This window comes from Mastomys coucha, unplaced genomic scaffold (genome assembly GCF_008632895.1).
Source record: "Mastomys coucha isolate ucsf_1 unplaced genomic scaffold, UCSF_Mcou_1 pScaffold13, whole genome shotgun sequence".
Lineage (NCBI taxonomy): Eukaryota > Metazoa > Chordata > Mammalia > Rodentia > Muridae > Mastomys > Mastomys coucha.
In genome coordinates, this window is record NW_022196895.1 from 4,484,330 (window position 1) to 4,508,356 (window position 24,027).

The 24,027-nt window shown below is 40.8% G+C and overlaps 1 protein-coding gene across 1 annotated transcript in view; it reads left to right on the forward strand.

The window, feature by feature from the left end:
• Positions 1 to 6,308: 6,308 nt before the first annotated feature.
• The window catches only part of Wac (WW domain containing adaptor with coiled-coil), a 104,879-nt gene continuing 87,160 nt past the window's right edge, over positions 6,309 to 24,027 (forward strand). The window contains exons 1-3 of the mRNA XM_031366357.1: positions 6,309 to 6,783; positions 7,166 to 7,202; positions 8,785 to 8,980. Of these exons, the coding sequence (XP_031222217.1) occupies positions 6,743 to 6,783; positions 7,166 to 7,202; positions 8,785 to 8,980 (274 nt within the window). The 5' untranslated portion in view covers positions 6,309 to 6,742. The remainder of the gene's footprint in view (positions 6,784 to 7,165; positions 7,203 to 8,784; positions 8,981 to 24,027) is intronic.

The window sequence follows — 24,027 nt, forward strand, 5'->3', positions numbered from 1 at the left end:
GTGTACCACCATTGCCCTCAAATCCTATTTTTAATGATGGTTCTTAAACGTTTTAACCTCCCTTTTAGCCCAACACCTACCAGAAGTAGTGAAAAAGAAAGGATATAGGGTAAGGGGGAATGGGGAGGTAGGGTGGCAGTGTGTGTGTGTGTGTGTGTGTGTGTGTGTGTGTGTGTGTAGCAGTAGTAGTAGTAGTGGACCTGTTTAGAAAGGTTCTTTGGAGCAACTCCTGTGTTGTCTGGAAATCAGTTCAGTTCAACTCCTGTGCTGTCTGGCAGTTCAGTTCACAGGTTAGTAGGCAGTGGCAGCTCCATCAACTCGCAAACACTTCACAGATATACCAGCAGTCCAGTTCAGTGAAATCTTGTTAGCAACATGACCTAGCAGAGACAGTCAGGCCTTATTTAGCCTCAGCTAGAGTAAGCAGGAGAGACCCGGAGGGACACCAGGAGAAATTTTCAGCTGTGCCTCTCTCAAGACTCGAGACCCACAGTGTTGTACAGCTAACTGTACCAGCAAGCCAAGAGGGCTCCTTTGCTCTTTCCTAGAGTACTGTTTCACCCATGTCCTGTGAGCTGCTAGAGTCTCTGTGGTTCCTGCAAAGCCAAAGAGAAAAATTCCCTGTCTCTTACCTGGAGCTCCTCCTATGAAGTTTCTTCCAAACCAAAAATGAGAAGCGACAGAGGGAGAGGAGGAAGGAGAAGGGGAGGGAAAGAAGGAGTGGGGGAGAAAAGGAGAGTCCTCTTTATCAAAGGCCCGTTTGCTTATAAAAGAAGTCTCTGCTCCTACTCAACACCCTTGGCAGGCTGAACCCTGTCACCGTGGTGGTGCTGCTGGTGGTAGTGCTCCAAGACAAGTCAGTAGAAGCTGAACCATTTTACCTCTAAGGTGGTGTAACTTGAGGTCACCCTGCTGACTCTGTCTCCAGTCATATATCAAAGACCACAAACAAGACCATTCCCAACCTAAACAACCTGCCTTAAAATAGGCAGGAACTTTCCATTTTTAAACACTCTTATCTATAGAGGCTCTTAGAGGCATTCCCAAAGTGCATCTTCTCAGGATATACCTAACTGTATCTGACAAATGCAGTATCTACTTAAACTTTTATATTTTGCTAACAATTAAGTTTCTCTATGTATAATACACACATATCGTGTAACAGCAATAGTATAAAAGGCAGATACATTCTGGGTATACTGAAGAAGTAGAGGGAACAGTGTAAAGAGAAATGAATCAGTGAGTAAAAAATCATGAAATAACATGCCAATCTTGGTTGCCTTCTTAGTAACTCACCTTGAGGGACTAATTAATTGAAGGTAGATCCCAATCAGCCAGAAAATAAACATCTTGCTTTTTGCATTGATCTGCATCTTGGTGTTTTACTTGGGGGGCATCTTGAAGTAAGGACCATTGACAGAGGGTCGGGGTCTTACATTTGAGGGCTCGTCCGGGATTCAAGGAGGACTTCCCCATGCCCCTCCCTCCGAGTGACTACCTACTAGACTGACTGGAGGGAAAAAGACCACTACTTGTGTTTGTGTTTATCTCTGACTTTTGCTTTCACTTTTGGCTCAGGAGCACAGTGTTGGCTGGAAAGTCTCTGGTCCGGTGTGTTCAACTGCAGTGGGCAGACATGCTTTAACGCCATGACCTTGGGGGAGGCTGGAGGATGCTTCCGGCCCTCCTGGAGGGAGTCAGGAGGGCTCTGCTCCTTTTGGAAACAGCAAGGCACAGTATTGGCGGGGGCTGACTGACTCTCGCTATAACCTGGTTTCTGTGCCAGTGGCAGGGGCGAACTGTCTATGTGTTGATTATCTTTCTCTGTGTTCTTGGCCTTGGACTGACATTATTTTTGGACATAGGACAGACTGAATCTAGCCTGTTAAACATCCTAGTTACATTGGAAGAAAGTTAGGGAAAGAGGAGAAAATTTGTCAGTAGTCATAAAGAAGGGCAAGTTAGTTACTCTCGGCTTCTCCAAATGGCCCACCTTCAGAGTAGGGTGGACACCCATAGGAACTTTCGGCTTGCAGGTGATCAAGGAAGTAGAGGAAGGAGTTTTCAGGCAAGGATCCCTTGGGTACTCAGACCAAGTACCCTATATAGTTACCAGGAAGAATCTAGTGGAGGACCCTCCCCACACCCTTGTAGATTAAAGCCTTACTTTCCCCAAGACACACCTCACAGGTTCTGGCCTTCAGGAAAAAGGAAACACAGGGGGAGGGATCTGGACCTGAGAAGAAGTCGATCCTCCAAGTTCCTTCAACAGTGGACCTGTTGCTCCAAGAACCTCCTCCTCCATATCTCCCTACACTTGCCCCCGTGGACTCACCAGCGCCAGCACCGGCTTTGGTATCCTCAGCCCATACAGGACTGGGGCTGTTGTACCACCGTTTACTGGAGGGAGGAGACCCCCAATTTCCTAATCACACTATGGGGACCCAAAGTCTGAGAGCCACCTCTCCTGATAACCTGGTTCTCCTGCTGAGGACATAAGATAAGGGAATCAGGCTATGCAATATTGGCCCTTCTCTTCAGCCAACTTATACACCCCGTCCCCTTTTCAGATAACCCCAAGGGGCTGATTAATCTATTTGAAACTGTTTTATTTATTCATCAGCCCACCTGGGATGATATCCAACAACTAATAAGACTGCTCTTCACGACTGAAGAGTGAGAGAGGATAATGTCCCCTCAGACATGGGGGAACCATTGATCGACCAGGCTGTCATCGACAGCAGGTTTCCTCTGAACAGACCTGATTTGGACTTTAATTCAGCCAAAGGTAAGGCACACCTGAAGGTCTACTGCCAGGCTTCATTGTCAGGTTTCAAGGGGGACACATGATGACCCATCAACTTGACCAAGGCATGTGAGGGTAAGTAGGGACCAGACAAGTCATGCCAACAATATGAGATCTTGAGGACAGGATCTGAAGAATATGAGTCAGTTACCCAAGACCCCTGAGTGTAGTTCCAGGATTGGCGTTCGTACAAGAAAAAGGGGGGAACAAGGGACCCTAAGGGCTTTTTCCAGTCCCACACTAAGGGTCGTGGTCTTACATATGTTCAGGGGTTACCACAACATGACGAACTGTATCAGAGAGTCCCAGTATTAGGAAAGTTGAGAACCACTGCTTTAGAGGGAATGCAAACTAACCCCATCCCTTCCAGGATGGTAATTAGTATAGCACATTTTTTTTTTTTGTTTGTTTGTTTTTTCTTCGAGACGGGGTTTCTCTGTGTAGCCCTGGCTGTCCTGGAACTCACTCTGTAGACCAGGCTGGCCTCGAACTCAGAAATCCACCTGCCTCTGCCTCCCAAGTGCTGGGATTAAAGGCGTGTGCCACCACTGCCCGGCAGTGTGACACATTTTAAGTGATGTAAGTGATCCAACTGAGCTGGTAAAACACCCCAGACAACTAGTGTAAGTGACAAGCTTGGTTTTTCGCAGTGCAGTTTACCAGAGTGTTGTGTTCTACTCAGATGTTGGTAGCTTGGGAACAGTCAGAAATTGTTAATGCTTTCTGATTTCTATTTTCTGGGGTAAGCAGCAAGATAAAGCCTCTTCAGTGAGGAAGCATTGATAGGTTTAGGATTAAAGGCCGTGGTGGCACACGCCTTTAATCCCAGCACTTGGGAGGCAGAGGCAGGAGGATTTCTGAGTTCAAGGTCAGCCTGGTCTACAGAGTGAGTTCCAGGACAGCCAGGGCTATACAGAGAAACCCTGTCTCGAAAAACCAAAAACCAAAAACCAAAAAAAAAAAAAAAAAAGTTACACAGCTCACTAAGGAAGCAGGGAAAATGGATTAACAAACCTAGGGATTTGCTCATGAGCACTTCTGCAGTCAGGAAAATGACTAACTTCATTCTTACGGCTGTTTTTTTTTTTTTTTTTCCCAGCCAAGTTCAGCTGACCTGTGGAAGGTATATATCGTAGAGAATTAACAGAATTGTACCATAGGTCATTAAGGAGGAAAGGAACTGAGAGTATTTTCCAAGGATTTATCTAAGCTAGGCAATGGAGTATTTTTTCTATTTTTACAGGTGCTAGGGACTGAGTTCAGGCTCCCTGGAAGAGCAGCTAGTGCTCTCTCAACCACTAGGCCTTGTCTACCTCCTGCCACAGGCAAGAGTTTTTTAAAAATGAGTATAATAGTTGATTTACTCCATAGGAAAACATATGTAACCTTTCTTATTTGTAGTTATTAATAATGTAATCACAAACAGTGATTGGTTTTTTATCAACAATGTTAAGACCAATAAGCTATTACTTTTGTTTCATCAACTGGCAAATATGTAAGATAATTTTTTTGGGTTTGTTTGAAGATTTTTTTTTTTTTTTTTTTTTTTTTTTTTTTTGAGACAAGGTTTCTCTGTGTAGCCCTGACTGTCTTAAAACTCACTCTGTAGACCAGGATGTCCTTGAACTCAGAAATCTGCCTGCCTCTGCTTCCCAAGTGCTGGGGTTAAAGGTGTGCGCTCTCACTGCCTGGTTGAAGATATGTTCTTGAAAAGAATATAAACATTTACAGGGTACTCATGGACAAAAGCACTAACAGTATGCCCAAATAAAACTAATCTAGTCCAGTTTTTTTTTTTTCTTTAAGACTTACTAGGTCCTTACTATGTCTAAGAACACTAGATAGGATCAAAACTAGCACTGGTGGACATTTAAATAACAACATCACTAAGACAAGCATGAGAACTGTGAAAACCATGGCACTACATATATAGTGTAAGGACAGTTTACATTATGAAACATCAACTAATGAGGCAGGGATGTCATTCTCTCATCTATGTACACTGGGTGCTTGCTGATGTGGGGGTGACAAATGAATTTTACTGTGTAAGTTTGCAAACACAATGAGTATCATTCCTACATCTGAATATTTCCTCCATTAGCTCAGTCCCTTCATCACAAGGGAACAAGGGACAATAATGATGCCAGTCTTTAGAATTTCTGTGCAAGACATGTAATATTTTTTCCCTCTTCCAACTTAGTGTTTGGGACTGGACCAAAGGACACTTATGGGAGAGATATGACAACCCCCATCAAGGACATTTTAACTGTTTCTTGTGTTTGATCTGTGCTAAAAAAAAATTATAAATGACTGATCCCTCTAGCCCTCCCTGTCAGTTCAGGCACTGACAACCTTTTTTCTTAGTTACTGACAATTTCCATGGGCATTAAGCAGGGTTTTAGTAGTTGCCATAATAATCATCTTAACATTTGACAAGTGGATCTGACAAGCCGACAGTGTTATTTTACATTTTTTTTTCAGCTATGATTTCAAGGTCTCTTCCCATATTACACTATTTAGGATTAGCATAACTTTTTGGATACTAAATAGTCTTTTCAATACTTTTTTTTTTAAATCTTAGAAGGGGTATTGTTTGTTTTCCTTATGTATTTTACCTCTAGATTGTCTACTGCAATTCTTTCTGTTAAGCCCATGTTCCGGGAAATAATAATAAACCAGTCGACTGTCACCAAGAAAAGACTGTCACTGACACGCTTCCTCCCCGTGTATCGCAAATAATTTATAGCAACCTCATTCACTCACTGCACCGCACATTTTCGGTATATCCGCACTCTGGAAAGAATTCCCTTCCAGGGAGAGGAAGAACTAGGAGGGACCCAGGAGTGGCGGTAGGTGGGGAGGCTCCGTGGCGCCGTGCGGCCGGGCACTTACGTCTGCAGTGCCGAGGCCCGTGCCACCGGCCCGCGGTCCGCGCGGGCGGATGGCCGCACCAGCGGCGGCTCGGGGTTCTCCCGGCCGGCTGAGGGCGACTTCCGCCGCGGCGCGCCGAGGCTCCGCGACCACCGTCCGGGCCGCCCAATTAGGGGCTCTCCGACCCTCCGCACGGAGCCGAGGGGCGGGGGACACGGCCGCCTCGCGGAGGGCACCCCGCCCCCGCCGCCGTTGCGCCTCTGGGCGCACGCGCAGCTCCCGCCGCTCAGCATTTAGTCCGAGATGGCGTCCCTTGCGCCCCACGGTTCTCTTCCCGAAGGTGGCTCCCACCCCTCGCAGCCCGGAGGCCCCGGGGCTTGCCTCACGCAGGCTCCCGAGCACGATTACCCCTAGAGTGGAACGGGAGTGGCCGGATTCGAGAGTGAGGAAAGCAGCCACCGGAAGGGCTTGACCGGTCCCGGGGCTAGGAGCCCAGGCCTCGGAGGAAGAGGAGGGCGGGAGCAAGCCGAGGTTTGCCGAAGGCGGCGTTCTCGAGCCTCGCGGGGCGGGGAGGAGGGGGGTGTGGCGGAAACTGCCGAGCTCTCCCGAAGGCTGCTGTGTCCGAGTTGCCCGGATGTAGTTGGTGGAGCGGCGGCGGCTGTAGCAGCGGCAGCAGGCGGCGAGAGGGACCCGGCGGCGGCGAGGACGGCGGGCGGCGGCGGAGCAGGAGGAGGGAAGGTGCTGGAGGCGTTCGCTCTCCGCGGGGACCGGAACACGGCCTCTCACCCCCCTCCCCCCGGCTCGCGCTGCCGCCCTGTAGTTGGCACCTCTGCCCCAGCCGACCCCGAGCGGTGGTGACGGAGGGACATGGCCCGGGACCGCCGGCGCCAGTAACGGGGAGGTGCCGCGAGCCGCCGAGGCTGCGCCGAGTCCTGGTGCCGGGGCTGCCCGCCGCCTGCCCGCCGACCGCGCGCGCGCGCCCGCCCGGCCGGTCGCTCGCTCGCTCGCCCGCCCGCCTCGCGGCTGCTCTCCCCCTCCCCGACACACACACACAGCCGGGCATTGATGGTAATGTATGCGAGGAAACAGCAGAGACTCAGTGATGGGTAAATCGTCTTTTCGTTTCGGGCCGGGCCGCGGCGGAGGGCGGGCGGGCGGGCGGACGGGCGGGCGGGCGTCCTTATCGGGAGCTGGCCGCGCCGCCATTTTTGTTGTTAACCCTGATCGGGATCGGTCGGAGGAGGAGGCGGCGGGCCGGGCCGGGGCGGACAGGCGGGCGCCCCGGGACCTGGAGGGCTTGGCGAGCGGGCTGCGGCTGCGGCTGCGGCCCGAGTCCGAACCCGGGCCTCGGAGCCCGGGTAGCGTCCGCGGCGCGCAGATCCGTGCTGGTACGTTTGTCGTCGGCCCGCGGGGAGGGGCGGCCGGGACACCCGCTTTCTTCCTTTCCCGCGATGGCTCACAGGACGGTCCTCCTTTACTGTTTTTCAGCTGTCACGACCGGAGGGGGGACTCTCAGCCTTTCCAGGTACCAGCCGATCCTGGGGTGGAGGGATTGAAGGGGCTGGAGGGGGAAGGGAGGCACTGCTACTCGAGCGCAGGCTTCAGAAGTCGCTACAGGCCCTTTGGTGCAACAAATCTGAAAGTAGCACCGCTGGTCCCCTTAAAATTCAGTATTGGGTTTTATTAGCATTCTCCAAACGCATCTAGGGACTTACCTGAGAAGTGACTAGAGGAAGTTCAGGGTTTTGTCTTGCCTTTTGTTTTTTGTTTTGTTTTTTTTGGGTTTTTTGCTTGTATCTTTTTAAGAAAAAAAAAAAATACTCGGAAGCAGGAAGACCTGGCTTGGTTTGAATGTGGAGGAGTCACTGAGGTATAGTGATATGTGACTTCAGAGGCCCATTTACTTAATATCCTTTGGGGAGCCAAAAGATAAATGTGAAAGTTTTAAAAGTAGATGAAAAGCTAGGGACAAGTAACTTGAGTTACTCTCAGTAACGATACTTTTACCATTTTGTTTATTTTTTTTAGTTCAGATTATTCTATTTCAAAGGAAAGGTTTTGATTCTGCTTCAGTTAACTTAAACCTTCCCTTACTTAGTACTTCATGCTAATAGAAATGATTCTGGGTGTGTATTCCACTGAAGGTTTTGTTTGTAAAGTTTTAAAGGTTCGCTGAAGTGTACTCAGGATACTGTCTGAAGATTACAGAAGTAAATACTTTATGCCTCTAGTCCCCCTTAAAAGAGAAAAGAATAGGAACAGGTCTGTGTCCCCCTCAAGGTTCTGTGGTCCAGGCTTGTTTCCAATTTTACTTCTGTCTAGCCTTCTGAATGCTGGATTACACGTGGGAGCCACCAGGCTGGCAAGAGTGCAAGCACGTTTCCAACCTGATGCTTGTCACTGTACAGGAGCTTCTTGGATGTCAGACTATTTGCATCTGTCAAACATTATTTCCTCCCTCCCCCTAATCTCGGACTGATGCATTATGTTCATTTCTAGACACCTGTAGTGTAAAACCATTATTTTGAGGGCATTTAGAATTATGGCTTCTTAGAAACACTGTTCATGTATCAGTTTGTTTTGGTACGTATTGTTACATTTTTAAAAGTATTTTATCCCTGAAAGAGTTTATAAATTAGGGATAGTGCTTTATTTGAATAAAAAAAAAACTGTTGTCTTTTTTAAAAAAAATACAGTTACTAAAATATGCTTATTTATAGATGTGCTTGGTTGCATTAGGGGTTAAATGGATAGTAATTTAAGCTCTCAAAAAGTGATTTTAATTTTGAAGTTTTTTTTTTCTTCTGGTGGATCAGTGTGCCAAAATACTGTTTTAAAAACATTTAAATGATTTAAAAGTTTAAATAGGTTTTTTTCTTTTTCTCTTTTTCTCTTTCTTCCTTTTATTGTTTTGTGGTTGCATTTGTTATCAGGAATTGCACAGTAACTCTTGAGCATTTACATCTTCTGAATAAGGGAAGTACTGAAAATGGAAGTTTTGAGTTTTGATATAAGGGAACTTGACATACCAAAATTGGTAATTTAAATTGGGAATTGAGTTTAAATTTTCAAATTTTCTCTTTCTTTGGGGGGGTGATGTTTTACAGGCACTTAAGTATTCGTCAAAGAGTCACCCCAGTAGTGGTGATCACAGACATGAAAAGATGCGAGACGCCGCAGATCCTTCACCACCAAACAAAATGTTGCGGAGATCTAATAGTCCTGAAAACAAATACAGTGACAGCACAGGTCACAATAAGGCCAAAAATGTGCATACTCAGAGAGTTAGAGAAAGGGAAGGTGGTAAGTAGCCTTTTGGCCTAAACTGTCATGTATATGTACTTTTGAGAGTTGAAGAAAGCAGTGCATCGAGCATGCTGTGTTTAAAGAAGTTACCATGTGCTAATGTTATCACTTTGAACCTATTTTTTGTTTGGTTTTTAGTTTATCAGGCACTATGGGAAGATGATGTTAGCATGAGCACATAGTGTTTGATAGTGCATTTACAAGTACAGTCTTCCAAAGGTTTACTAGTGATGGGAGAGTTCCTGAACAGTTTCCCAGGAAAGGAACTTCCAAGGTTTTAAGAGTTTTGGTTTTAGTTTGAAATCATTGGTCCTTCAGATTATTTCCTAAGGTGTTTCAAGTTTTAATTGTAATCATGAATTATACACTTAAAAGAAGAGGTTTATCAACATAACTACCACCACTAAAAAGGTTGTTCTGAAATTCAGGAAATTAGTTTTTGTTGTAACCAATTAAAATTTTATATCCCCCCACCCTCACCCTGAGGGTCCTCTTGATGTTTAGATGAAACACTGTCCTTCTTTTTAACTCTACCTTTTGCTTTGAGCTGGCCTAAGATGTGCTCTACAGCTGGGGGGACAAAGTTAGCCTTAGTGTCTTACAGTGTTGATACCTTCTTGTCACATGTTCACAAACTGTGGTGGGGACTGGGAATAAGTACCTTCTCAGGGTGAGTTTGCTTACAGTTTATAGATATAACATTTATGTATAAAGCCTACAATGTGGGATAAAGTAATTTCACTAAGGTAATTAAAAGCTGTACATTTTTCTTTGATAAAAAGACCTCATAATGTTTAAGTAGATAATGTCTACTCATACAGTATTGACTGAATACTGGAAGAGACTGGAAGAGAAGTAGAATGCCAGGGGCTTATTGCTTTTGTTTATGACTAGTTCTTGATGTCTTTAATTACTTTTTGAAAATATTTTGCATGTTTGTTTTATTCTTTTTTGTTGTTGTTTTCTTTGCCTCTTAGGGTAGAATCATAAATTGAGAAAAACTGGCCTCTGCATAATTAATTACTGGATTGAGGAATTATTAATGGTCAAAATATTGATTTGGGATAGAGTAATTGGAAGGGAGGAAGATAGTTGTATTGAATATAGATATCACTTTGTGGTACTTATGTAGATAAACTTACATGCTTGTAAGTGTAGCAGGTAGCTTATTCAAGTGTTAGGAAATCCTAGGTACTAAAGTGATGATTGTCGGTTTTATGGGTGAGTTTTCTGTAGCTTTTCATGCATCCTTAGGTAGCACTATAGATCAGTCACTCTTCTGTGTTTGTTTACATGTTAGCTATTGGAAGGCAAGAGTAATTATACTATTAGCATGCTTAATTTTGAGCATTTGGTAATTGACACAATAGGATATGGTACAGATAGACTCTCAAGTTGTTTTTGTAACAGCTTGACCCAATTTTGCCATCCATTCTGAAATCCAGGAAGAAATCAGTTTTACACACTGATTTCATCTACTTACAGTGAGGGAGTAAATTCCTTTAGAGTTGAAGTAATTCTCACCAAATTCTGTTGCTTATTCATTCAACAACTGTTGGACATATATTATGTGCGAAGAGTTGTGTGATATTCTTGGAAATCAAGCTATGATGTGATCCTTTGCCTGGAAGCCTTCTTTAGGGTTTTTCACTTGACATGTCGGCCTAGTAGTTGTTTAGTTGCTTGCCTTCTCTATATTTTTTTTTCTCTCTTCACTTTGATTTTCATTCTCCTTCATAAATGAACTTAAATACTCATTGGCTTTTGTTTACTTTTTATTTGTGTATTTGTTGATTAGTTCCATTTGCAAGCAGTTTGTAAGCAATTTTTCTCCCTAGTCACTTGCTAAATTATACCTATCCTTTGTAATTTACTTCTGTCTGACTTCTATCTGACTTCTCCTGGAGCATAACAGATACTATAACTCTATTCTTTCATAGTCCTTTATGGAAGGAATGGAACATACATGAAATAATCTTTTTTGTTTTTCTTGTTTTTTTTTTTTTAATTAAAATTTTGGTTTTTTGGCCCAGCGGTGGTGGCTCACGCCTTTAAACCCAGTACTTGGGAGGCAGAGGCAGGCGGATTTCTGAGTTCGAGGCCAGCCTGGTCTACAGAAGTGAGTTCCAGGATAGCCAGGGCTACATAGAGAAACCCTGTCTCGAAAAAACAAACAAACAAAACCTCAACAACAACAAAAATTGGTTTTTTGAGAGGGTCTCACTGGCTGGCTTGGAGTTTTGATTCAGACCAGGCTGGCCCCAAATCCACAGAGATACATCTCCTCATAAAATCAATCTTTAGTTCAGAGTACATCTTTGAAGTTCATTATACATGTGTATATATAGTATATACTTTTTTTTCTTTGAGTGAAGGGCCTGATGTGATTACCTTACTACCTCCGCCTCCTCCAGAGTTCTGGGATTTGAGGAGTGATCCACAGTTTCTGGGTCTATTTTTGTTTTCATTGTATTCAAAAACAAGAGAAAAGAAAGTCTTTGAGAGACTCCTTAAGAGTTTTAAATAATTTAAGAAAAGAACCTTAATGGTACAAATAACTTAGGGTATATTATCTTTAGGGATTCTCTGAAATTTCACAGAACTTCAGTCTTAGAATATTTGTTCCTGTCTTCCATGAGTGAAAAGAGTATATTTGGAGTCCTTGGTTAGACGAAATATATATGTATGTATGGCCATTCTTATATGAGTATGTGCCTACATCTATGTGTGTAAACTTAGTAAAATTATACCATTGTATATTTTGTCACTTAAAGTTGGAAATTGTTTTTAGTAGAAAGGAAAACTGCATGTTTTAGCAAATAAGTACTGCTTGTAAGGATTTGAAGTTTCTAGCTATATTTTCTTTTTATCCCATCAGTTCTAGAAATGTTCTCATCTTGTAATATATTTATTGTGTATGTTGAGCATGCCTCATCAGAAAATCTGAAATCCTGTCAAAAATGTTGAAAAGCCTTTTGGATGATGATACATGCTCATTGGTAAAGTCTAAAGAGACTTCCCAAACCTCAAAAGATACTGAACATTTTGGGTAACTTACTAATACGTTGAAGAATTAATCACTACTGACCACTGGAAATTTAAGTTTTCTAGATGTAGTTTAATGATGTCTGCATCTTTTTATAAAATAAACCTATTCAGTGTGGTACAGTGTTTATCATGGTACATTTTAGATAGTGTTTTCTATCATTAATAGAAAGCTCTGAGTTGTACTTGGCTTCATTTTGACATTGGAAAGTAGCACAAATAGTTTCTCTGTTTTTACAATTTTACAAAAAAGGAAATAAAACAAATCTGTTGATAGGTGTGTCTTGAAATTGTCTCTACTGGTGAGTTCTAAACTCAGAAGTGAGACAAACTAAAAATTCATTTGGTAGTGTTTAATATGGGATGGGTTAGTTTAAAACTTGGCTTTTATCGTCTTAGTACCTTCGTTAAGTTTTTCTTAGTGGTTAGTTTTTACCTAAATAATATCAAAGGTAGGACTGGACATTGTAGTACACTATACATGTGTAGCTCTAGGCCAAGTTGTTACATGCAAGTGTTTTCTTTCTACCAAAAGTTTCTCTAGGAAGAAACTATAGTTTCCCAGCTTGTTTATTTTCCTTTTGCAAAGTAAGTTGTTACTTTGGTACAGAATTTAATATGCTTATATATGGATTTTTAGTAATTTGATCAGTAATTTTGGTCAGAAAACAGCTTTTTCTTTAAAAAGTCATCTTATGTAGTATAGACAGAAATAAAGTTATTGAATCTTTTTAGGCGAGTTTAAAAATCACGAAATATTTTGTAATAAATGGAGTAAGGTTGAAAGATAAGCAGTCTGATTTTTTTCTCCCCTTTTGGTGACACAGGGTTTCAGTGTACTACCCTTATCTAGTCTTGATCCTGCGTCAGCATCTCCAGGTTTTTTTTTTTTTTTTACGTTTATTTGTGTGTATGGAGCGTGTAAGAAGGTCAGAAATTCATTCTCTCCTATCACTTTGAACCTGGGATTTGGACTCAGGCTGGGCTTGCACCAAGCACCCCTACCCTACCTACTCTCTGAGCCTTCTCACCAGCTACTCCCTAATGTTTTTATTTTTTGATCATTTTGAGAAGGTGGTCCATGCTGGCCTTGAATTCCCCTTTTCTCTGCCTACACTTTTGAAGTGCTGGAGCATACCAACAATCTACAGTCTCAGTGTTTTAATGTTTCAACTTGGTACTTTTCTCCTTAATTTGAGAAAACCACCCAAACTCTGCATAGTCTAAGCATATGTGATTGTAAATCCTTTTTTTTTTTTTTTTTGGTTTTTCGAGACAGGGTTTCTCTGTGTAGCCCTGGCTGTCCTGGAACTCACTCTGTAGACCAGGCTAGCCTCGAACTCAGAAATCTGCCTGTCTCTGCCTCCCAAGTGCTGGGATTATAGGCGTGTGCCACCACTGCCCGGCTGTAAATCTTGATTAAAACATTTATAACAAGTTATTTCTCTTATAGCTTTTTGTCATGCCATTATTTCTGTCTTCTGCTTGCTTTACTTTTGAGAGAAATTGCTGTTTATCGATTTTGTTTTTGCATTTCTATTTTATAATATAAACATTTTGATGGTCCACTTTGACTGTTTAAGACACTCTGTTACTCAAACTAATTTCTGCTTAGCTGGATAACAAAAATACCAAGGACTTTAGCTTTATGTTTTAGGAAAGTTATGATTGATGTATTTGCTGAAAACATAACTTCCTATGTATGTATGCAGTGTGGTTTTGGGGTAATATATCAGTTAACTGATGCTAAAAAGAAGATGACATTGAGCTGGTATCTTTGAGACACTGTAAATAGTGGTAGGACACTAGTTCTCTATCATTCCAGAGCCTGGTGTTTCAAACTTATGTCCACTCTCTTTTAAGTGCTTCTGTGATGCCTTAAAGTTGCAGAGTCCCTTTGCATTTGATCATATAATCACCTCTGAAATTAGTTCATAGTGTGTCCTGGTCTGCTGATGAAATTAGTCAAAACCTTCAGGCCATACCGTTGAAAGTAGCAAGCTAGAGTCTTCCCTGTACATAGAACTTTATTTCTGCCCTCAGATTATACTTCAGGTGGAGTTCTTAATGACTTTGTGCTCACTTCCATTTTCTGTGGTGATTCCCTTAGAGCCCCTGAGTAACTTCTTGTTACATAGTTATTTCCCATACAGGAAGTAGAATTGATCTAGTTAAAATGCTGTTAATCTCATGCCACTCTGAGGTTTAAGAGTTTTTCAGTGACTTGAAATTCTTAGGCCTGCTCTTACTATTCTGAATGGGTTTTTCAGATTTTGCTTGCTTGCTTGTTTTTAAGACAGGGTCTTGTATGCCCAGGCTGGCCTCTGACTCATGGCAGTTTGCCTGCTAGCTTCTGTGCTGGGGTTATATGCTATGCACTTCTCTGAGTACTTACAAGTCAGTGCCAGTTTCAAAGAGCTAGGTTTACTAGTTCTTTTAGAGTTAGAAAAGAGATAGTGGATAGTTGAGTAAAGAGAGCTATAAAACGGGCTGCACAGACTGCTAGCATTTGTTCACATCCGTTATGCCATTTGCAAATTTTGGTGGGGGCGGGTTGATAAAAACTTGAGTGTGGAGAAATGGTAGTCAGGTTTGCGAGAAGACCTTGCTACAGTTTATTTGATAATATCTGAATTACTCTTAGTCATAGGAGTTAGGAGATAGAAACTAGAAAATTGAATTTTAAATAAAACTAGTTTAACCTATCTGTAATCTGCAGTTCTAGGGTTTCCAACTCTTGAAACATGAGGAATCAGCACATTAGAGTGATTATTTGCTAGAATATGTATTCTGCATGTTTTATAGCTCAACGACATCTGTGTCACCTTCCTATACAAATGGATGGTATTATAATTTGTATGCTTCTTAAGTAACCAACTTAATGTCTAGTGGCAAAGGTATCTAGCTAATGTCTGGCACTAGAGAGATTTCTAACTGGTATTAGGAACTACATAGATCACTGGATATACTGAATTTGGGTAATTGGAGCTACTGTTATTTTAGATAAAATTATTTTAAGCAGTAGGATATCTCAGTAGTAAATTTGAGTTCTTGCATGTTTGAAAAACAAGCGTACAGGTTAGCCTATTTACGCTGAGTTAGGTGCCAACAATTAATTGATACAGTTTATGTATGTGTATTTGTGAGGCATTGAAATGAGACATCAGATCAAAGCTCTTAGCACAAGCCCAACATGATTGATCCTGGGAAACCATGGGTAGAAAGAGCCTGCAAGTTGTTATTGACTGGTACGTTTAAGGTGTAGCATGAACCCGAACTAACTTATCTCTCACACTGACAAACATACACACACACACACACGCACGCACGCACGCACGCACGCACACTTTCAAAGTATTAGCACTTAAAGAATACTTAGGATATGTATGGTTGATAAATTAATAGATCTAGATTTACAAAACTTTTGACCCCCCCCCCACACACAGGGTTTCTCTGTGTAGCTCTAGCTGTCCTGGAACTCACTCTGTTCATCACCTGCCTCTGCCTCCCAAGTACTGGGATTAAAGGTGTGTGCCATCACTGCCCCCGGCTCTTGAATTCTTAATTTTAATTGTATGATGTAACAGCATTTTCTGAAAAGCTCTAAACCTATTTCAGCCTCATAGAAGTCATCTATTCTGGTAATGATAAAATATTTGCAAAGTGTCTCAGAGTATGAGACAAATTCCTAGTATGAGGAAAGGATGCATAAAATATTTTTTTGGGTTCAATATTTGTGATTTATAAGAATAAATTTGAATCTTTATCAATACCAAAGAAGGCTATGTCTGTTGGAGACAGTTGAATTATAAAGATGCTTGAGGGTTGTTGAGTAATAAAGAATGATAACTTTTTGGCATAATAATATTTTGACATCGTTTTGTTTTGGTATTTGGAGATTTTCTTTATGTATTCTTGGCTGTCTTCAAGGTTGTATTTGTTCTGGCTAGCCTTGAACTCACAGACAGATCTTTCTGCCTCTGCCTTCCAAGTTCTGGGAAGAAAAGCTTATACCACCAGGCCTGGCCATGTATTTAGGTTTTTTTTTTTTTTTTTGAGACAAAGTCTCAATATGTGTCCTTGGCTGGCTTGAAACTTGATGTGTAGAGCAGGCTGACTTCAAATTCAAAGATCCCCTTGTTTCTGCCTCCAAGTGCTGAGATTAAAGTGTGAGGCCACCACACCTGGCCTCTGATAGAACTTTTTTATATGTTCTATATGTTGTGCTTGGAAAAAGTAGAATTAATATATGTGGGCTAAAAAATTGGGCCTGACTTAACTTATTTTGAGACTAGAGTGACTTTGTCACTTCTTCCCTATATAAGCTTATTATTGGAACATGTAAAATATGAAAGTGTTGCTTCTTTGTTCATATTGTATAGGCTTTAATTCAGAGTCCAAGGTTATCTTTTTTATTTGTATCTATGTGATTTCAGTTTGCTTTTTGCCCTTTTGGCTCATGTCTACATTAGTTAGTTTGTCTTCTTTTGCCCATGTCTACATGAATTCTAGATCGTCATTATTATGTCGTTCTCTTTTTGTTAAGCTTTACTGGTACTTGCAATTAATGATTCTTTGCATATCATAAATTTTCCGTTATCCTAGATACTTTTTATGTTTCATTATAGTAGATACTTTTTGTGTTGGGAGTGAAACACAGGCAGGAACTCATGCTAGGCAGTTGCTCTATCACTGATAATTTGTTTGGCCAGGCGGTGGTGGCGCACGCCTTTAATCCCAGCACTTGGGAGGCAGAGGCAGGCGGATTTCTGAGTTCAATGCCAGCCTGGTCTACAGAGTGAGTTCCAGCATAGTCTGGGCTATACAGAGAAACCTTGTCTTGAAAAAAAAATAAAAAGAAAGAAGGAAGAAAAAAAATTTGTTTGATGTTTGAAAAAATTTTTTCATTGCTATGATTTCAGTAAATAGATCAAGCTCTTTGCTTAATATCTTTTGTATTTGTACTTGGTTTGTAGGTTTCCTCACAGTGGAATAATTGCAGTTAGATTTTGCAGTTTAGGCGTATTTTCTGTGTATTCTGTCTTTGAGAACATATAGAACATAGCATCAAGCTTTCTTTCTGGATAGCAACAAGACTGCACATAAGGAAGGTCCCGTCATCAAACTTTAAAAAACGATTTGTTTAAAAGTTACAATAATCTTGTTTTAAAATTTTTAATTAATGAGTTGACATTTTTGAGTGTATCTGCTAGGTGTAGTTTTATCCTCGAATTTATCTATGTAGACTAAGATGCTCTTACAATTGGGATAATCCTTCTGTCTTCCAAGTGCTGGGATTACAGGTGTGTGCCCAGTCAAATACTTATTATCAAGTCAGTTTTTCTCCTACTGTGCAGCTAAATTGTTGATTATGCATTGATACAAATGTGCGAAGTCAGCTATTAAATGCAAATGATCATTGGGGTGGATGTCTCCTCTTCACTTGGGAGTTAAGATTTTTGAGTTTAAATGCAGGATACATTTTTAGTCCTTTGTAAGAATCTAGACATTATGTGTGCCTATGTTAAATGAAGCTATTACTAGTTTCCTCCAACAGTAACAACATACCAGGAAGGACCAGACAAATACAAATTAAGGAATAGAGTTGTCCTACAGCCCTAGAGTATGTTATTTTAGGACACTGAGAACAAGGTGTGTTCCTTGTAGGGAAACTCAGTGCCTTGTTGACCTACTAGCCAGCGTGCCTTGTTGACCTACTAGCCAGCGTGGGTTTTAGGATCAGCTTGTTTGCTGTGAGTGAATGTAGGGGCCCTGGATTAACAGTGATGAACACGAGACTGGATATTGCTAGAAGCCAGGAGTGTCATCAACAGTCTGTCGGGCCATAATGTCAATCCCACTGCTTGCTCTGCTTTTGCCTTTTCAGTCATCCTTCCCTTTGTTACTACGTCAGCTTAGTAAAACTGCACATATAGTCCTAGTATGTGCTTTTATCTTTGTATTGTAAACTTTCATGTTGTAAGTCCTGTCTGACTTGGCTAAGAAAATAGTATTTAGTTGTTTGTTTTTCCTTTTTCTATGTGTATGTCTGTTTACCACTTGCATAACTGATGGTACAGAACAGGATGCCAGAAGAGAATGTCTGATTTTCTGCAACTGGATTTAAAGATGGTTGTGAGCTGCTGAGTAGGTTTTAGAATCAAACCCAGATCCCCTAGAATATTGTCCAGCATGCTCTTTACTGCTGAGCCATTGCTCCAAAGCGTTAGGTTTTTTTTTTTTTTGTTGTTTTTGTTTTTGTAGGAAACCTGCTTTGATCCTGACTTGACTTTGTATTATGACTGTTTTTTGTTTGTTTAGTATTTTGAGACAGTTTCTCAGATCGACCAGGTGGACCTTGAACTCACTATGTATCGAACTTCTGATCCTTCTTCTATGTCAAAGTACTGGGATTTTAAGAGTGCACCACTACCAGAACTGTTAAAAGTTTTGCTGCTAAACTGAATGCAGGGCTTTGTGTATGCTAGGCAAGCACTCCTAACTAGTTGAGCTACATCCCCAATCTGTATTACATAGTGCTTTGTAATGTGGTAAATATACTGCACTATAGGCTTCTGGTAGTCAGAGATGGTTATTGTATATAACCTATCCCTAGAAACGCTGACAGATTGTGTCGGTGCTCTTCATTCTTGAGAACAACTATTTTTATTTTAACTAGTGATTTATTGTGTGTATATTTTATTCCTGAAGTGACTAATATTAACTGAAAGACCCTTTGAAGCAGGAAAAATGAGAATGCCAGTACTATACGGGTAAACTTCATCCTTAAATATTTTTTACAATAAATTGACTTGAAAGTAAGTCCCTTCAAAACATAAAAGTTGTTCTCATTCAATGACTAAATGTTTAAAAAATTTTGCAGATTGATTTCATTAATTTATATTGCAAAGCTGTTTGGCAGATAAAGCAATGTCTCTCTCTTGAGTCACATCTGAGTTTTCACCTGAAACATGGTAAAACAAGTTGCCTTCTACTTCACAACATGCTCATTGAATTTACTAATTTTAGTAGTTAGTCCTGTCCTTAGCGATAAAGGAATTGGGTTGTGTTTGAGTGAAGTTCTTAGGTTTGTTTTCAGAGGAATACTATTTACTATTAATGAGTATGGTTCTCTATTCCTTTTTTAAAATATTAATGCAATAATGTTTGCTTTTGAAAAATCACCACACTATTACCTTTCCAATATTTTCCTGTGTTTCCTTAAAAAAAGATGTCCTCTGGGATTAAGAAGAGTTCATTCCTTTATTTTATTTTATTTTTTAAATAGGTGCTAAGGTGGTATGCATATCATGTTGTTTTTCTCCTACCTAGGTTCATAATTGACCAAAATCATGTTGAGAAATTCAGGGTTGTTGACTCACAGTTATGTTTTGGCTTGATGGCATTATTTTATTATGCCTCTTTAGTATTTGAGGATTTTATACATGGCTATATCTTGATCACATCCAATCCCTTATTCCCCCAAAAGGGGGCACTTTGTGCCCCTATCTCTTACTTTTCCAATCAACTTCATAGGCTGTGTTTAGATTCCTTTAGTTCACTTAGTGGTGACTCATGTGCATGGTGTAGGACCATCTCCTGGAAGAGTACGGTTATCCTTTCAGACCCTCTCCCTGAAGAACATTCTCCTGAAGCCATGATTTGCCAAAAGCCTATGAGGGAGAGGTGGAACACCCTGAGCTCTTTCCTCATTCATGTTGAGATTTTTGCAGGCTTCATCTTGTACATGCATTCCCTGTCACTGACAGTTCATGTGTGCATTGGTGCTGTGTTGACAGCATGTAAATGCATTTATAAAAGCTAGCCCAGCTAACTCCCAAATAAGTTTGACAGAGACTAAGATTTATATTACAGCATAGTAACTGATCAGTTGTTAATCCATTCTGTTCCTCTAAACTAATCTGGATACTTTTCAAGCCAAAATCCCTAAGATACTTGCATTCTAGTATTGGTCTGGCGCTCTCTTTTCCAGGTATCTTCTCAACCCGCTGGCACATCCTTTTCTCCCTTTCCCCTGGACGGATCGGAAGTTCAGTCCTATTCTCTCTTCTCTTCAGCCATTGGCTGATCAGTTTTATTGAAATACCAGAGAATAAATTGGGACAGTGTTTACATAATATTCAGGCTTGAGATGCTTAATTGACAAGTCAGAGAATAAATTTGGAACAGGGTTTACATAACATCCAGAATAAGCATTAGAGTGGCTTGTCCAGATTGCAACCAGGTATGGGGACAGCAAATCAGCATTTGAATAACACAAGGATACATCTCTATATAGGATACAATAACATTATTGCCTATGATATCATGTCTGGCAAATACTGTTTTATTCTAAACTGCTTCTGGCTGTGACATTGTTTCTGCCCCTTCTTTCAAGTCCATCCCAGTACCTTGGTGGCAGTGGTTTATAATTAAGATAAACCATTTAGATGTTACTACTTCACAGTCTCTCTATTATTTATGGTTGTGAATTTCTAATGAGACTTGAGAAGTGCACTTCTATATGGTTATAAAGACAACTTAAAGTGGCATTTAAATATACTTTGTGTATTTAACTAAGCAATAATGGGTTCTTGGTTGGGGGGGGGACAAGCCCTAGATAGCTATTTGTTTTTTGTTTGTTTGTTTTTTCCTTTTTTTCCCTCCTTTATGGATGTAGGTGCCAAGTTAACAGTGTCAAGTGTCCATTTTTTAAAAGTAGTTGGTTACTCCCATAATATTTGTGCCTCTGTTACACCAGTGGGCATATCTCTCCAGATTAGTCATTATTGTAGCGTACAAGGGTCCTGCAGCATAGGTAGCCAGTTGGTACCAGTTTGGTTTCTCCATGTCCAAGTATGTCATGTTGTCTTCAACAATAGGGGGCCTTAGCAGTGATGTTTGGAGGGCAAGAAGGGGTGTTGTTTATGGATCCCAGTGACCAACAACTCAAAAAAAGGTAACTCATACCTGCCACCAGGCTTTTTATTTGATAAGCTGTGGTTTGGGGGATGGGCAGAGAAAATGTCTACAATTAAACCTATAATTAAACACAAAACTAGCTAGCACCTACAAGTGAGAGAACAAGCAGGAATTTTTTTTTCTAGTTCTGGTTTACCTCTCAGAATGATTATTTCCAATCCACACATTTACTTGGAAATTCCATGATTTTTTTTTTTCTTTTCTAGGTAACCAATTCACTGTATATGTAAACATGTTAGTGTATTTATAAAATATTTATGTATTAAGCTTATGTAAATATTTTAGGAAGCTTCTGTGGTTTTCCATATGGTTTCTTTAAATGTACTTTGTGTCTTTCCACTTTTGTTCTGTACCTCTCATCCCCCTCAACCTTACCATGAAACCTTATTAGTTTCCTGCTTTTGGGTACTTTAATTTAAAATATATAGGGCTGGGTAGCATCTCTATGTGAGAGTACATGCAGTTTTTGTCTTTCTCAGACTGAATTAGCTCCCTCAGAATGAGACTTTCAGTACAACCCATTTACTTGGAAATTTTATTTTTCTAGGTGAATAATACTCCATAGTATATATAAACCATATATATATATATATATATGTTTTTTTGTTTGTTTGTTTTTCAAGAAGACAGGGTTTCTCTGTGTAGCCCTGGCTGTCCTGAAACTCACTTTGTAGACTACTCTGGCCTCGAACTCACAAATCCGCCTGTCTCTGCCTCCCAAAGGACTGGGATTAAAGGCGTGCGACACCACCCCCCGGCTTATGAACCATATTTTTATTGTTCATTAGTAGGTGGCTTCCGTTTCCTGGCTTTTGTGAATAGAGCAGCAGTGAACACAAATGAGCAAATAGCTGTGTAGTAGTATATAGAGTCCTTTGGGACACAGTGCTGATAGAAGTATATACACAAGAATGGTAAGCTGGATCATATGCTAAATGTATCTCTAGATTCTTATGTCAGATGAAATTTTTGCTGTCTCCAAATCTGAAAGCTGCCTTTTTGGTCAAGTGACAGTATCTTTTGCTTATGGGGTCCCATTTGTCAGTTGTTGGTTTTAATATCTGTACTACCAGTATCCTGTTCAATGATGATAGAATGGATGATAGTCTTTTCTTGTGATGATAAAATGAAGCACACCCCACATTTTCTATGAGATTCAAAGCATCAGGAATAAATGTTAGACTTTTTTTTAAGATTTATTTTTATTTATTTTATGTATATGAGTACACTGTAGCTGTACAGATGATGAACTCAGGACCTCTGCCGGCCCCGCTCGCTCAGGCATAATTTACTGTAGCTGTCTTCAGACGCACCAGAAGAGGGCATCAGATCTCATTACGGGTGGTTGTGAGCCACCATGTGGTTGCTGGGATCGGAACTCAGGACCTTTGGGAGAGCAGTCAGTGCTCTTACCTGCTGAGCCATCTCGTCAGCCCCAAAAGTAATCTTGTATCTTTGTGTTATATACTTTATCTTTTCATTTAGTATGATTTATGTCAGTGTCAGTGGAAGAGGACAAGTATATGGAGTTCTCTTTGGGTTTTAGAAGACTCATTAGTTGATCTTCGGGTCTGTAATGTACATGTCCGAGTATTACTCATGGGAATGAACAGTGAAGAAGAAAATGCTGAAGGGCTGAGGATCTAACTCAGTGCAAGAATGCTTGTGTGATACACTCACTGTCCACACAATTGAGGGCAGGGAAGTTAACTCATATAGCCAGAAATCTTCGAGTGCTGACTGGATTCTGACATTGTGGAAAGGGTCCCTTTTGAGCTTGGCAATGTGTGCGGAGTTAAAGTATTAAGTAGGAAGAGTGTACTAGGCAGGTCTTAATTAAAAAATTTGAAGGTTAAACATTTTGACTGAACACATAACCTCCTGGTTACTATTTAACAAAATGCAGAATCAGGTTGAAATGTATAAATACAAAAACTCCCTTGTAAGTAAGTAAATAAGTAAATGAGGAGAAACAAGACTTTTGCTTGAATTTCTGCTTTACAGGGGTTTGCTGTATATCCCACAAGCATGTGCCGACTACGACTGTAGCCAGAAGGACGGGGTTTCTTTTGGTGCTATGTTGGTGCACTTGCTGGTGTGGAGATGCCCTGTGGTATTTGTAGGGAATGGAGAGAACAGCAGACACCAAGTCAGACACCTTTCCTTTGTTCAAATTTAAGCTGAGGAAGGCTTAAAGTTTCAACAGTATTATAGACAGAACTCAGTTTTAGTTTCTCCTATAGGTACCAAATAAACTTCAAAAAGACTGAAAATCTTGTGATTTGGGATATACTTCTTTAATCCCAGTGCTGGAGAGGCAGGGTAGGCGAGTAACATTACTTTAGTTCTATCAGTATGGCTTCTAGTTTGTCTTAAGTTGTCTGTTAAGTTTACTATTCTTTTCAAGAACAGAGGTTGCTCAAACTCACCCCTCAAAGCTAGAACAAGCTGTTTCTCATGGACATACATCCAGAGGATTCTGTTCTACCACAGTGGTTATTTTTTAAATTTGCAATTTTAAAATATAATTGAGTCATTATCTCTGTACTGTCTCAACCTCCAAACTCTCAAAAATGATATGGAGACTTTTTATTATTTATGAAAGCTTAGGCCTTATAGCTTAGGTTTACTCCAGCTAACTTATATAACTTAGTAATAATCCTGCCTGTACTAGGCCCTGTTTGCCATGTGGTCCATTAACTTTCATTCTGTCCCCGAACATCCAGCTTCCTCTGACCCTGATTCTCCTAGAGGTCCACCTGCCTGGAAGTTGTGCTTTTCCTCTCCTGCCCTGTCCTGTTATATAGGCTCTCAGCTCTTTATTAAAACCAATCACAAAGTGGTGAAGGAAATAACATTACCAAGGTCAGCCCTGTACTCAACTCTTGACAGTTCAAAAATTTGAATAATATAAAGAACCTTTACATGGTACACAAAATGATTATCCTAACAAATAATTTCACCCTCTTATTCCTGTTAACCAGTCATTGCCCACACCTCACCCTCAACTCATTCAT